The sequence below is a fragment of the Chrysochloris asiatica genome, unplaced genomic scaffold (genome assembly GCF_000296735.1).
Source record: "Chrysochloris asiatica unplaced genomic scaffold, ChrAsi1.0 scaffold00064, whole genome shotgun sequence".
NCBI lineage: Eukaryota > Metazoa > Chordata > Mammalia > Afrosoricida > Chrysochloridae > Chrysochloris > Chrysochloris asiatica.
In genome coordinates this window covers 12,354,480-12,368,891 of record NW_006408582.1, presented here as the reverse complement: position 1 = coordinate 12,368,891, position 14,412 = coordinate 12,354,480, and the positions used below count along the sequence as shown (strand labels likewise).

The 14,412-nt window shown below is 37.4% G+C and overlaps 1 protein-coding gene across 1 annotated transcript in view; it reads left to right on the top strand.

Annotated features, from left to right (window-relative positions):
* The window catches only part of ADAM7 (ADAM metallopeptidase domain 7), a 175,222-nt gene that overhangs the window by 35,299 nt on the left and 125,511 nt on the right, over nt 1–14,412 (top strand). The window contains exon 2 of the mRNA XM_006864442.1: nt 1,222–1,286. Coding sequence (XP_006864504.1) covers nt 1,222–1,286 — 65 coding nt within the window. The remainder of the gene's footprint in view (nt 1–1,221; nt 1,287–14,412) is intronic.

The following is a 14,412-nucleotide window of genomic DNA, read 5'->3' as shown; positions in this document are numbered from 1 at the left end:
AGACTGGAACAGCTACAGTGACAGAAGATACATCTTCATGATGAACCTGACCTATACTCAGAGCGGTAGTTACTCTAAATGCCAACAGAGAGGGAAAGAGTCTTCAAATCACCTTTCAATGCTATCCACTCTGTACACAGGGTAGATAGGAATGGGCAACTTAGACACTGGCTACCTAAAATGAGGGGGAAATAAAGTCATGAAGTGACTGGTTTACAAGGTTTCAAGAGGGAGCTTAGTTTAAGAGGTTTGGGAGAAAGAAAGAGTCCCCACTGAATATTTATCATCTTGTCTATATGGGTCTGGTGAAAGGAGATGGGGATAGGATTAATAAGATTCAATAGTGAATAACTGTTATCATGACTAATCGTGACTGTCACACTTGTAAAGGTAGAAGAAAAGGGGAGTGGTTAATCTTACAGTCCAGAAACAGAGAACTCTAGGACCATCAAGAGAGGAATGCACAAATAGAATGAGGGACCTTATCCAGAGAAGCAGCAGCCCCAGAGATGGAGGCAGAGATGGGGGCATGGAGAGGGGTTGCGGCTGAGGTCTCTAGATTCATCAACTAAGAAGAGAAGGACTAAGAACTGGTGGCCAGGAGCAGACTTGCAGAATGTGCCCTGTGGAGATGTAAATTATTATATATGCCTGAGTGGGTCTTTTTGTTTGTGTGTTTTTTAAAAAGCTAAAGTGGATAGAGAGAAATATTTTTAACTCATGGTATATGGAGGGGATTATAATCAATGATATGAAACAAGTTATATGAATGGTTGAATGTGAAACTGATGATATGTCCTGTAAACTTTCACTCAATCCACAATAAAAACCTTAAATTAAAAAACAACAAAAACAAAACAAAACAAAAAATACTCTAAATCGAAAAACAAAAACAAAAACTGGGTTTTAGTCCACTTTCCTGGCAGGAAATTCTGGACGTATCATTGATCACTGCCTAGTTGTGATGTCATACCCCAAGAGCCTCAGAGACTGTGAACTTCCCTATCTGCAATAGCCCCTCCTTACTTTTGGCAAACCTTGTGTGAGTATGTGACACATGGCTACTGTCATTAGCATGGTTAGAAGATGCTTCCTTTGTTCTCTGTGCCCTATAAAAAGTCAACATATGGAGATAAAACTTTAGAAACTCATCATGTTGCCTACAATTTCCCTCATCCAAGTGATCTATGCTTATTTGTCTTGTATTTATTTTTGTTTAAGGCTTAATAGTCTGTGTAATATTTATAGCATGGAAAATGGAGTTTCTTTTCTCTCCGATATTAATGGTAACAGTAGAAAAGTAAGTAGAGATTAGATTCTGAGCATATTCTGAAAGATGTGTCAATAGATTAGCTGGCAAGACTGTGCACAAATTATGACAGAAAGAGTTGTAAAGGAAAAATGCATTCTCTTGGCTTGAGTAGTTATACTGAATCATTTTTATTTCCTGAGTGGAACAGATTTGAAAACCAAGATGAGGAGTTCAATTTCTATAAGTGTCAAATTTGAAATATCCACTAAATATCAAGGTTTAGAACCCAAGTAGGCACCTGAAGTGAGGGGAATATTGTTCAGCTGTAAAAATTACCAATCGACAACATGGCAATGGTTCTTAAAGACAAGACATTTCTTAAAATTTTCAAGGAAGCAAGTGTCTATACAAAGTAGAATAAGTTCATTGAGTAAGTCCCAGGGCCTCAAATATTTAAGTCTGGAGTATAAAGAGAAATATGTGAAGACAAATGAGGTAGGACAACTTCCAGATCAGGAAACCAACTAAAGAGGGCGTGTCAAAATAAGAGGCGTGTGGTGCCTTGAATTTGATTGATAGGACTTTTCTATCCAAAATATTCTTACTTCCCACCAAGTGATTGGGAGGGACAATAGAAATAAGGTATATAGGACTCTAAAATTGGGATTGGTTAGTTTTGCCCTCCAGCTAAGTTTAAAAGGAGCCATCTCAGAAGCAGAAATAGAAGATCCCAGGATGATCAAGAGGAAAGAGCATGAGTGGAGCATGAAACGGCAAGAAGCGATAGCAAGAGGCTATGGCAAAGACGTTGGCATGGAGAGAGAGAGCAATTTCTGGCTCTAGGCCTATGGACTAAATAAAGCTGAGTGTCTACAGGCAGGAGAATGGTTTAAAGAAAATGCCCTTTGAGCATTCACAGATAGACTGAAAGAATTTTGTAACGCTTGCCAAAGCAGAGCAGAGGTCAAGGGACCACATAGCTGAAAGGCTAAAGACAAAAGTGAGGCATGCCTTCAGTATGGAAGAAAAGAGACATTCCTGACTGGAAAATTGCTGTTTCCTGTGTTGGTTTTGATCCTGAATTGTATACATTCACTTCCCCCAATAAACCTCATAATAGTGAGTATTATTATGAGTTCTGTGTGGCCATTGTGATGGATTATTGAACCCAGATGTGTACCCAATAGTACCTTGGGGTGGATGATTGGTGTCAGAATAGAATAATGAAGGGTGTAGAGTGGAAGCATGCCTGATCTCTACTTCATAGGAATCAACCTTGAGCTGATTTTGATTTTGGTTTTCTTTCCTCCTTATGAAGCCAGGCTAAGTCAGACATGGTTTACACATGGTTTTTCCAAGGGAACATACACCAACTCAAAATGACCCTTGTTGTTATTGTCCCTAAGTATCACTAAGACAGTTCCAACTCATATTGACCCTATGCACATCAAAGCAAAACACTAGCTTGCCCTGAGCCATCCTCACATTTGTTATTAAGTGTAAGCCCATTTTTGCTACCACTGTGTCAATTAATTTTCTTGCAGGTCATCCATTTTTTCACTGACCCTCCACTTTAGCAAGCATGATGTCCTTCTTCAGGTATAGGTCCCTTCTACACTATGTCCAAGGTACTAGAGAAAAGTTTTGCCAGCTTTGCTTCTAAGGAGAATTCTGCCTGTACCTCTTCTAAGACATATTTGTTTGTTGTTCTCGCAGTTCATGGTACTTTCAATATTCATTGCCAACACCACAATACAAGTGCATCAAGGTCTTCATTATTCACTGTACACTTTTCACATGCATATAAGATGATTGAAAATAGCGTTGCTCAGGCCAGACATAACATAGTCTTCAAACTGGCATCTTTGCTCTTTTAACGCTTTAAAGCAGTCTTTTGAAGATTTGCTTAATACAATATGTTATTTGATTTCTTAACTGTTACTTCAATGAACATTATGGATCCAGGCAAAATTAAGAATTTGACAACTTCAATCTTTTCTCCATTTATCATGATGTTAAGGAGCTCTGGTAGCGAAGTGGTTACGAATCGGTCTGCAAACTACCAGCCGCTCAGTGGGAGAAAGATAAGATTTCTGCTCCCGTAAAGATTTACAGCCTCGGAAACCCTGTACAGGGTCGCTATGGGTCGGATCCAACTCGACGGCACTTAACAACAACAACAACATCATGATGTTATTTATTGGTCCAGTTGTGTCACCTCCATATCACAGTTTGTTAATTAATGTGTCTTTCTCCAATCCGAAAGCCATGATTTTCTTCATATAATCCAGTTTCTCAGATCATTTGTTTGATATGAAGATTGAATAAATATGGTGAAAGGATATAACCACGCATCTTTCCTGATTTTAAGCTATTCAGGATCCTCTGGATCTGTTTAAACAACTGCCTCGTTGTCTATGCACATGAGCACAATTAAGTGTCCTGGAATTGTAAAAGTATCTTCACAATTTTATCCATAGTTTTTATGATACATACAGTCAAATATTTGCATTGTCAATAAAACACAAATAAACATCTTTCTGTCATTCTCTGCTTTCAGTCAAGATCTATCTGATGTCAGCAATGATGTTCCTTGTTTCATGTTCTCTTCTAAATCTGTCTTGAATTTCTGGCAGTATTCTGCTGTACTGCTACAACCATTTTAAAATTATCTTCAGCAGAATTTTGCTTGCATGTGATATTAATGATTTTGTTTTATGATTTCCTCATTCCATTGGGGCACCATTCTTTGGAATGGTCACAAATAGGAATCTAATCCAATCTATTTTCTAGGTAGCTCGTTTCCAGATTTCTTGGCATAGATAAATTAGAACTTCCCATGCTGCATCAATTTGTTGAAACATTTCAGTTAGTATTTGATCAATTCCTGGAGCCTTATTTTTCTCCAGCTCCTTCAATGCAACATGAACGTCTTCTTTCAATATATATATATATATATATATATATATATATATATTTTTTTTTTTTTTACCATATGCTACCTCTTGACATAGACTTAAATTCTATCTCAACAACACATTTGATGCATTAGAAACTAATGACTAAAAACCAGAGGAACTGTGGGTTGACATCAAGAACATAATACATGAAAAATCAAAATGTCATTAAAGAGACAGGAAATAAAAAAAGAGACAAAAATGGATGTCAGAAGAGATTCTGAAACTTGTTCTTGAGCATAAATAAGCTAAAGGGAATGAGGAATTAAACAGCTGAACAGAAAGTTTACAAGGACAGCTGGAGAAGACAAAATAAACTATAATAATGAAATATGCCAAGACCTTGATTTAGAAAACCAAAAGGAAAGGACCCACCTTAGCATTTATCAAACTAAAAGAACAGAAGACAAAAATTCAGGCCTTGTGTTGTAATATTAAAGTATTGACAAAATATTGAATGACTGAGGAATCATCAAAGTGATGGAAAGAATACACAGTCCCTGTACCAAAAAGTCATGGTTGAATCTGGTATTTGCTTGTCCAGATACTGCTGCAATCATTTTTAAATTGTCTTCAACAGAATTGTGTGTAATATTAACTACTGTGTTAGGTAATATTCTTATTCTGTTCTATCACTTTCCACAAAAATGAATCTCTTCCAGTAGGTTGACCAGATAGCTGTCTTACACACACACACACACACACACACACACACACACACTTTTTTGACATTGAGGAATAAATTCCACCAGTGCTGCACATTTACTCATTGAAACATTTTCATTTGTATTCCATCAATTCTTGGAGCCTTAATTTTCACCAATGCCTTCTATGCAGCTTGGGATTGTTTCTTCAGTACAATCAGTTCTTAATCATATACTACTCACTGAAATGGTTGAACATCCACCAATTCTATTTTTTAAATATTTTTATTATGAATTGACTGATAGTTTACATGGGATAACATCAGCTTTACATTCATCCCATTGTATTTCATTTCATTGCTGTGATTACTAGCCCCTCTGTGCTGCATCATTCAACAATTCAACAGCATTTGCTTTCATCCCCTCTGTTTTTGTTTTTGTTTTTTAGATGTATACCAAAGCACTCATGAATATATAACCATTCAAACAACCAAAGGATATACCCCCACAAGACTGCCTTCTGGCTGTCAGCACACAGCCCCTCTCCTTCCCTAAGTCCAGAGTTCTCAGCCACTCCATCTCTCCATGTCATTGTCTCTGCCTCCATCTCTGGCATCACTGCTTCTCTGAATAGGGTCCTACACTCGGTTCTTCTCCTTTGATGATCCCAGGATCCCCAGCTTCTGGACAGCAAGATCAACCACTCCCCTCCTTTTGTAACAAAACATCTACTTTTACATTGCAACACTCACAGTCAGTCCTGATAGCATTAGTCACTATTGAACCACAAGAGTCTTATCCCCATCTCCTTTCACCAGTCCCATTCAGACAGATTGGAACCACTCAGTGAAAATACTAACTTCCTCCACACCCTCTGAAACTAGGATCCCTCTTGAAGGCTTGTAAGCCAGTCACTTCATGCCTTTGTAGTCCTCCTCCCCACCCCCGCTACCATTTTGGATAGCCAATGTCTGAGTTGCCCATCCTTGTCAACCCTGTGTACTGTGGGAGTGGGAATGATCCTCACTGTAAAGATTCATTTCCTTTTATGAGCTACTACATCTATAAGTATAGGTCAAGTTCATTAAATTGTAACAGCTTATTCTTTTTTTCCTCTTCTTTCTTCTTTTAGTAGAGTTCTGATCATCGAGCCATTGAAGCCAGGTCAAGTGAGTACGTCTGCAAGTATGGGTGTTCTTGTGCACCTCCCCTCACTTCATATCAGCTGAATGCTTCACTCTTTGCTCTAGTCCTCTTTGGTCATGTCTCTGTCTCTGTCTCTGGTCCCAGGAGTCCACAAGTCTCACTATACTGCTGGCCAATCAGGTCTCAACCCAGGTTAACAGGAGTCTATTGAATGTGGTCAGACTTAGCTCACAACTTCATTGTTATTTTTTCCCCATTCCCCTTATCAGGAGACCAATGTGGTGACCAGCACATGCCTGCTTGTCCCACTCGAGTCCCAGTCTTGGAAGGGGGTTTGCTTTGAGGGGAACTGACCCCTTGCCTTGGTGGCTCCCCACCAAACAACTTGCTTGTTCTTGTAGTAGTCAATCAGACTGCCCTTACTGTTTTTAATTTTTCCTGCTGGTCTTTCTTTCAAGAAGTATCTTCTGTTCTTCTAGCCACTCCAGGCTGGTCTGCTTGTCCTTTCAAGTGGAACTTTCTCACCACAGAAGATTCAGGATGGGGATCAGGATTCCACCTTTGGTCTTATGCAATATAAAGGCTCTGCAGGAAGCCTCCTTTACTGTGCAAGTTCTAGCCCCATTTTAGGTATTCTAATCAGTTATAGGCTGAAGACAGACTTACAAGTTTTCTATGGCAATGCTTCTGGCTATTACTTTCTCTCCCCCTCAAGTGTCTATTTTACAATAGTAGGCAAGGGAAATCAAGATTCAAAAGACAGCCAAGCAGCTGAACATTATTTCCCTTCTTTTACCCATACAAACCATGCCTCAGTCCCCATATCCCAGAGCCCAGTTTTTCCAAGATTGAACTTACATCACTACTTTTGTCCTATTTAGCCCATGCAAACCAGCCTAAATGTTCTCTCATCCACCTTGTTCTTCCATTCTCTTCCCCTTTTTGGGTATCTCCCCCCTAGAAACCAAACTATCCTGTGTCTATTCCCTACCCTGTGCTACACCTTCCCCTCTATCACCTTACCCAAACCCATATGCCCCAGTAATCAGCAAATAATTTTTCCTCTTTTACTGTAGGTACTATTTCTTAAGCTTTTACAATAATGGTCCTATACAGTATTTCTCCTTTCATAACTGACTAATTTCACTCAGCATAAGGTCCTCAATGTTCATCCATGTTATGTGGTGGCTTGTAGCTTCCTTGTTATTCTTCAAGGTAGCAAAATATTCCATTGTGTGTATATACCAAAGTTTATTTATCCATTCTTCCATTGATGGCACTTAGGCTGTCTCCATCATTTTGCTATTGTAAATAGTGCTGCTACGAACATTGGTGGGCATGTATCTACTTGTGTTATGGGTCATATTTCTTGTGGATAAATACCAAGTAAAGGAATTACTGGATCATAAGGTATTTCTAATTCCAATTTTCTAAAGAAGTGCCATATTGTGGTTAGACCATTTTGCAATCCCACCAGAAATGTAGGAGGACCGCAGTCTCTCTGCATTCTCACCAGCATTTATTGTCCTCTAGTTTTTTTTAATCTTTGCGATTGTTGCTGGTGTGAACTGATATCTCATTGTAGTTTTGATTTGCATCTCTCTAATAGTTAGCGATCATGAACAATTCTTCATATGTTTGTTGGCTGCCCAGATCTCCTCCTTGATGAAGTGTCTGCTCATGTCCTGCACCCATTTTTTAATTGGCTTGTCTTTTTCTTGTAGAGGTGTTGTAGTTTCCTATATATTTTTAGAAATGGGTCCCTTGTCTGATGCATTGTTGTAAAAGAAAGTTTTCCCATTCTGTGGGCTCCCTTTTTGCTCTTTTGGTGTAGTCTTTTTTTTTTTTTCTTAAATGTTTTATTGTGAATTATATGATAGTTTACATTGGAGAACATTAGTTTTACATTCATTCTATCATATATCATCTCATTGCCATGGTTACAATCCCCTCCATGCAATCCTTCCCCCATGTCCCCCAGGTCTTCAGCACACAGTCGCTCTCCCTCTCTGGATCTAAAGTCTCCAGCTGCTCCGTCACTCCACGTCATCATCTCTGGCTCCATTTCAGGCATCACTGCTTCTCTGGGTAGGGTCCCGCTCTCTGCTCTTCTCCCTTGATGGTCCTAGGAACCTCCGCTCCTAGACTGAAAAGTTAATCACTCCCCTCCTTGCTATAAAACATCTACCTTTACATTTCCAACCCTCACAATCAGTCCTGATAACAATTATTCACTATTGTATCACAAGAGACCCGTCTGCATTTCATTGCATCAGCCCCGCCTAATCAGATTGAATACTACTCACTGGAGATTCTACCTTCTTCCAGGCCCTCTGAATCTAGGTTCCCTCTTGAAAGCTTGTAAGCCAGTCACTTCTTGCCTTTGCAGCTCCCTGCCCCCCTTGGTGAAGTCTTTTGATGCGCATAAGTTTTTAATTTTTAGTATGCTACAATCATCTATTTTTGTCTACTTTTGTTTGTGTACTTTTCAAAATTTTGTTAGTTTGTGTATTCATTGAATTATTGCCCTCACATTTGTTTCTATTTTTTCATTGATTGCCTTCATAATTCTGGGATTCACATTTAGGTCTTTAATCCATGCTGAGTTGGTTTTTGTGTATGGCATGAGGTAAAGCTCTTGTTTCAATCTTTTGCATATGGTCTTCCAGTTCTGCCAGCACCATCTGTTGAAGAAACTGTCTTGTCCCCATGCAATATACTTAGGCCCTTCATAGAAAATTAGTTGGCTATATGTAGATGGGTTAATTTCTGGATTCTTGATTTTGTTCCATTGATCTATGTATCTTTCGCTGTACCAGTACCAAGCTGTTTTGACAACTTTAGCAGTGTAGTAAATTTTGAAGTCAGGGAGTGAGAGGCTTCCAACCTTATTCTTCTTCTTAAGGAGTGTTTTGCTTATCCTGGGTCTCTTTCTTTTCCATACAAAGTTTATAATTGTTTTTTCCATCTCATTGAAGAATGTCATTGGAATCTGGATTGGGATTGCATTATATATGTAAAGTGCTTTAGGCAGTATTGACATTTTCACAATGTTAAGTCTTCCTCTCCAGGAGCATGGTATGTTCTTCGATTTTCGTAAGTCTCTTTTGATTTATTGTAGTAGTGTTTTTCAGTTTTGTTTGTATAAGTTCTTTGCTTCTCTGGTTACATTTATTCCTATATATTTCATGATTCGGACAGTTATTATAAATGGTATTGCTTTCCTAGTGTCCTTTTCAGCACTGTCATGATTAGGATAGAGGAATCCATCTGAGTTTTATATATTGATCTTATACCCTGCCACTTTGCTGACTCTTCCAATGAGGTCTAGTAGCTTTTTTTTACTGAGTCTTTGGGATTTTCTATGTATAGGATCATATCAGCCACAAACAGAGAGAGTTTTACTTCATATTTGCCCATTTGGATGCCTTTAATTTCCCAATCTTTCCATATAGCTCTGGCTAAAACTTCCAGCACGGTATTGAATAGGAGTGATGACAAAGGACATCCTTGTCTGGTTCTTGTTCACAGAGGGAAGGCTTTCAGGTTCTCTCCACTGAGAGTGATATAGGCCACTGATTTTGTACATATGCCCTTAATTATGTTGAGGGAATCACCCTTCACTTCCTACTGTTGATTTTTGTCCTTTCCTGCATCAATCAATATGATCATTTGGTTCCTTTCCTTTTTCTTATCTATATAGTGTACTACATTGATTGTTTTACTAATGTTGAACCATTTTCCTTATATGAATCTCACTTGGTTATGCTGTTTTTTGGGTTTTTTTTGGTTTTGTTTTTAATGTGCTGTTTGATTCTGTTGGCTAGGATCTTGTTAGAAGTTTTGCATCTATGCTCATGAGGGATATTGCTCTATAATTTTCTTTCTTAATGATGTCCTTCCCTAATTTTAGTAGAAGGATTATGCTTGCTTTGTGAAATGTATTAGGATGTTTTCCATCCTCTTCTATATTCTGGAATAATTTGAGTAGAACTGGTGACAGCTCTTCCCTAAATGTTTGTTAGAACTTATCAGTGAAACCATCTGGGCTGGACTTTTTTTGGTTGGGAGTTTTTTAATGAACTGATCAATTTCTTCCTTTGATATGGGTCTGTTCACATTTTCTATTTCACTCTGTTTAAGTTTAGGTAGGTTGTGTTTTTCTAAAAACGTGTCCATCTCTTCAAATTTTTCAAATTTGTTGTGGTACAACTCTTCATAGTATTCTGTTATTATCCTTTCTATTTCCTTTGGTTCCACTGTGATATCGCCCATGTGGTTTCTACTGTTTGTTGCTTGTGTCTTTTTCCTCTTTTCTTTTCTTAGGTTTGCCAATGGTTTGTCAATTTTATTAATCCTTTCAAAGAGCCAGCTTCTTGTCATGTTGATTCTTTCTATAGTTTTTCTGTTATCTATCTCATTTATTTCTGCTCTAAAGGCTTTCGATTGTGTGGATCATGTGAAGTATGAACATTCTGGAACAGTTAATTGTGCTCATGAGGAATCTGTACTTGGACCAAGAGGTTGTTGTTAAAACACAACATGGGAACACTGAATGGTTTAAAATTTAAAAAGGTGTGCAACAAGGTTGTATTCTTTTACCACACTTATTCAACCTGTATACTGGGCAAATAATCAGAGAATCTGGGCTTTATGAAGAAAAACGTGGCATCAAGATTGGAGGAAGACTCTTTAATAACCTGTGATATCTAAATGATACAACCTAGCTTGCTGAAAGTAAAGAGGACTTAAAACATTTATTGATGAAGATCAAAGAGCACAGCCTTTGGTATGGATTACATCTCAATGCAAAGAAAACAAAAATCCTCACCACTGGACCAATAAACAACATTCTTATTAATGGAGAAAAGATTGAAGTTGCCAAGGACTTTATTCTTCTTGGATCAACATCAACACTCATGGAAGCAACAGTCAAGAAATCAAACGATGTATTGCATTAGGCAAATCTGCTGCACAAGACCTTTTTAAAGTGTTGAAGAACAAAGATGTCAGCTTGGGGACTAAGGTGCTCCTGAACCAAGCCATGGTATTTTCAGTCAGCTCATATGCATGTGAAAGCTGAACAGTGAATAAGGAAGACTGTAGAAGAATTGATGCATTTGAGTTATGGTGTTGGAGGAGAGTACTGGAGGTGCATGGGCTGCCCCAAGAACCAATAGATCCATTTTAGCAGAAGTGCAGCCAGAGTGCTCTTTGGAGGCCAAGATGGCGAAACTTCATCTCTCATACTTAGGACATATTGTCAGGAGGGACCAGTCACTGGAGAAGGATATCATGTTTGGTAAGGTGGAGGGTCAGAGAAAAAGAGGAAGACTGCCAATGAGATGGATTGGCCAAGGGCAGCATCAATGGACTCAAGCGTGGCAACAGTAGTGAGGTTGGCCCAGGATTGGGCAGTGTTTCGTTCTGCTGTGCTATGAGTCGGTACTGACTTGATGGCACCTAAAAACAACAACATATTAATTGAATTATAATATCAGTATATATATGTTTTTGTTTGGAAAATATGATGTCCTCAATTTTTCATCATTCTGAAAAGTTAATATTGCTATTTAAAATTAAGAAGGTCTAAGAAAAGGAAAAATAATGATAAATTAAACAAAATCATAGAAACATCTTGATGTTATAAAGACTTTAAAGATCAAACAATTGAATGATACCAGCTTATAAATAAGTCACTGGGGCCCAGAAAATAAGTGCCTTGCCAAATGTAGGTGGCTTATTCATAGAACAATGAGCTTCTGACCGTGAATCTGGTGTTCTATTCAATGTTCTTAAAGCATAATAAATCTACAAAGATAATTACAAATTCTCCTTTGATCAATGTTGCTTTGTAGTTCTTTATAATGATATTTATTTTGAGGTTAGACAAAATACAAACTTTTTTATTCCAAAATTTCTGTGTGAAGCTTCCACCATTACTATAATAATTAACATTATTTTTCTTCATTCACTTAAATCATTGCCAGATTTTCTACATGTTTCTCTTTGCAAAGTTGGTGAAAACAGAAGTATTTTGGGTCTATAGAATACTCTGTTTCTGACTCAGAATATATTCTTTATAGTCTTTCACACTTTCAGGGCCTTCATCATTGTGAATTCACTCCTTTAAGTCCTTTATAAAGAACGTATTAGGTATTTTTCTGCATGTTACTAGATAAAAGAAGAGCAAAATGTACTGTAAAAGATAGAAAGAAAAGGACCCTTAAAAGGGTATTATTCATCAGGGAGGTATGCACTCCTTAGAACAAGCAACCTAATTAAATCAATAAGGTAACATTTTCCAAGGAATAAATAAAGCTTATAAGATAGGAAAGGATAGGGAAGAAGGTGGAATGGAAATTAGAAACATAGGGAGGAAATGAAAAGAGTGTTGTTACATTGTGGGAATTGATTGCAATCAATATCATGAAACAAAATATGTACGAAATCTTGAATAGAAAACCAATTTGCCCTGTCAAATTTCACCCAAATCACAATTGAAAGTTTGTTTGTTTCTTTTTTTTTTTTTTTTTTAACTGTTCTATTGATAAAGTGTGTCCTCAAAAAGACATGGTGAAGTCTTAACCTTATTGCCTATGAATATGTCCTTGGTTGAAAATAGAATATTTGAAGATGTTATTACAGGAGTTGGGTGTAGCCTGATTAATAATGAATGATACCCTTATTTGAAGAGAAAACACACAGAGAGATGGTAGCCATCTGATGACAAAGGATGGAATTGGTGTAATTTATCTACAAGACCAAAATTAGTGGCATCACTAATTTTGTGGACTGTCTGAGGGGTGACACCAAAATGACTATCTGTAAAAATGTTATGCAGTGTTTCAGTAGAAATTTATTATGTTTAATAAAAACATTTCATTAAACACAGTTAGTAATAACATCGAAAATACTTTTCATAAGCCTTACTTGCATGAATCACTATAACTACAAAGCTAAAATCTATGGCATCCTGGTAGTGTATTGGGTTATGTGTTGAACTGCTATCTACATGATCAGCAATTCAAATCTACCAACCGGTCCATAGAAGAAAGATGAGGCATTCTGCTTCCCTAGTGATTTACAGCCTTGGAAAATCCATACAGGGGCTCTATGAGTCAGAAATTATTCCATGGCACGTTGATGCAGCAGCAGTTTACCTTTTGAACCTTCTAATGAACTCTAGTCAGAACTATCATAAGCAGCCAATTGCAATGACAACCACCCATTGTAATGACATGTAATTTTGTCTACATATGCTACAAGCATGCAATGTTGTTTTCATTGCTGCCAGTTCTTTATATCTGATGATTTAGTCAAATTGTATAGTGTTTTCTAGCTACAATACTGTGGTAATTGGCATCTGTAAACTTATAACAATATTTTTTTTGATAGTGAAATAGTAATTAAAGAAAAGTAGACCTTTTTTTTTTAAAGTTTTCAGTTCAATTGCTAATAATGTAACAAAATTATGGTGTAATTTAATGTAGATAAATTTTACATAATGATTTTGTTAATAGTATTTACATAATCTTAGAAATATTGCATGTAAGTAATTTATAACTATATCACATATTCTGGTATGATAAAACTGATAATAAGCATTATTGCTAAAGATTCTGTATAGTCTGGTACAAAAGGAAGTCTCTGGATGCTGGGAGAGTAGCATCATGGGTCATCATGATGACACCAACCCTAGTGATACCACTGCTATGGTTTGCCAGGAAGCACCAGGAGCTCGGAAGAACCTTCAGGGAGAGCATAGCCCTACTGACAACTTTATTTTGGACTTGTCCTGGTGTGGTGCTATAGGATAATTATTGAACAACCAACTGCAAGATTGGTGGTTCAAACCTAGACACTCTACAGGGTCACTGTGTCAGAACCAACTCAGAAGTACTTAACACACACAAACACACTCTCCATGACTGTGAAACAATACATTTAAGTTGTTTCAAATCACCCCATGTGTGGTGCTTAGTACTGAAGCCTCAAGAAACTAATAGAGAGGAAGCTTTCAAAGGAATCTGGTTTGTTGGAAATATCAAAAAGGAGAAAGATATGCAAGACTTATGTAAGACTATAAAGTCTTCCAAGATAAATACTCTTGGCTGACAAGTCTTATGAAAAGCTGATTTGAGTGGAGATAAAGAATGAATACAAGAATCTCAAATTTCAACACACCTGATTGAAACCAAGATGGGTGTTGATGAGGTATTTCTGAAAGGTTGCTTCACTGGTTTGCAACAGAGAAATAACAAAGGAACAGAACAGTCTCATATTTGTGTAATCATTCTTTAAAATCTTTTCTTAAACTGATATTTGGATTCCACAGAGTCCCTTTGATACTGAAATCTGTTTCAGGGTTCATTGATTGTTTAAAAAGCTTTGTACGCTGTGGTGACCACAT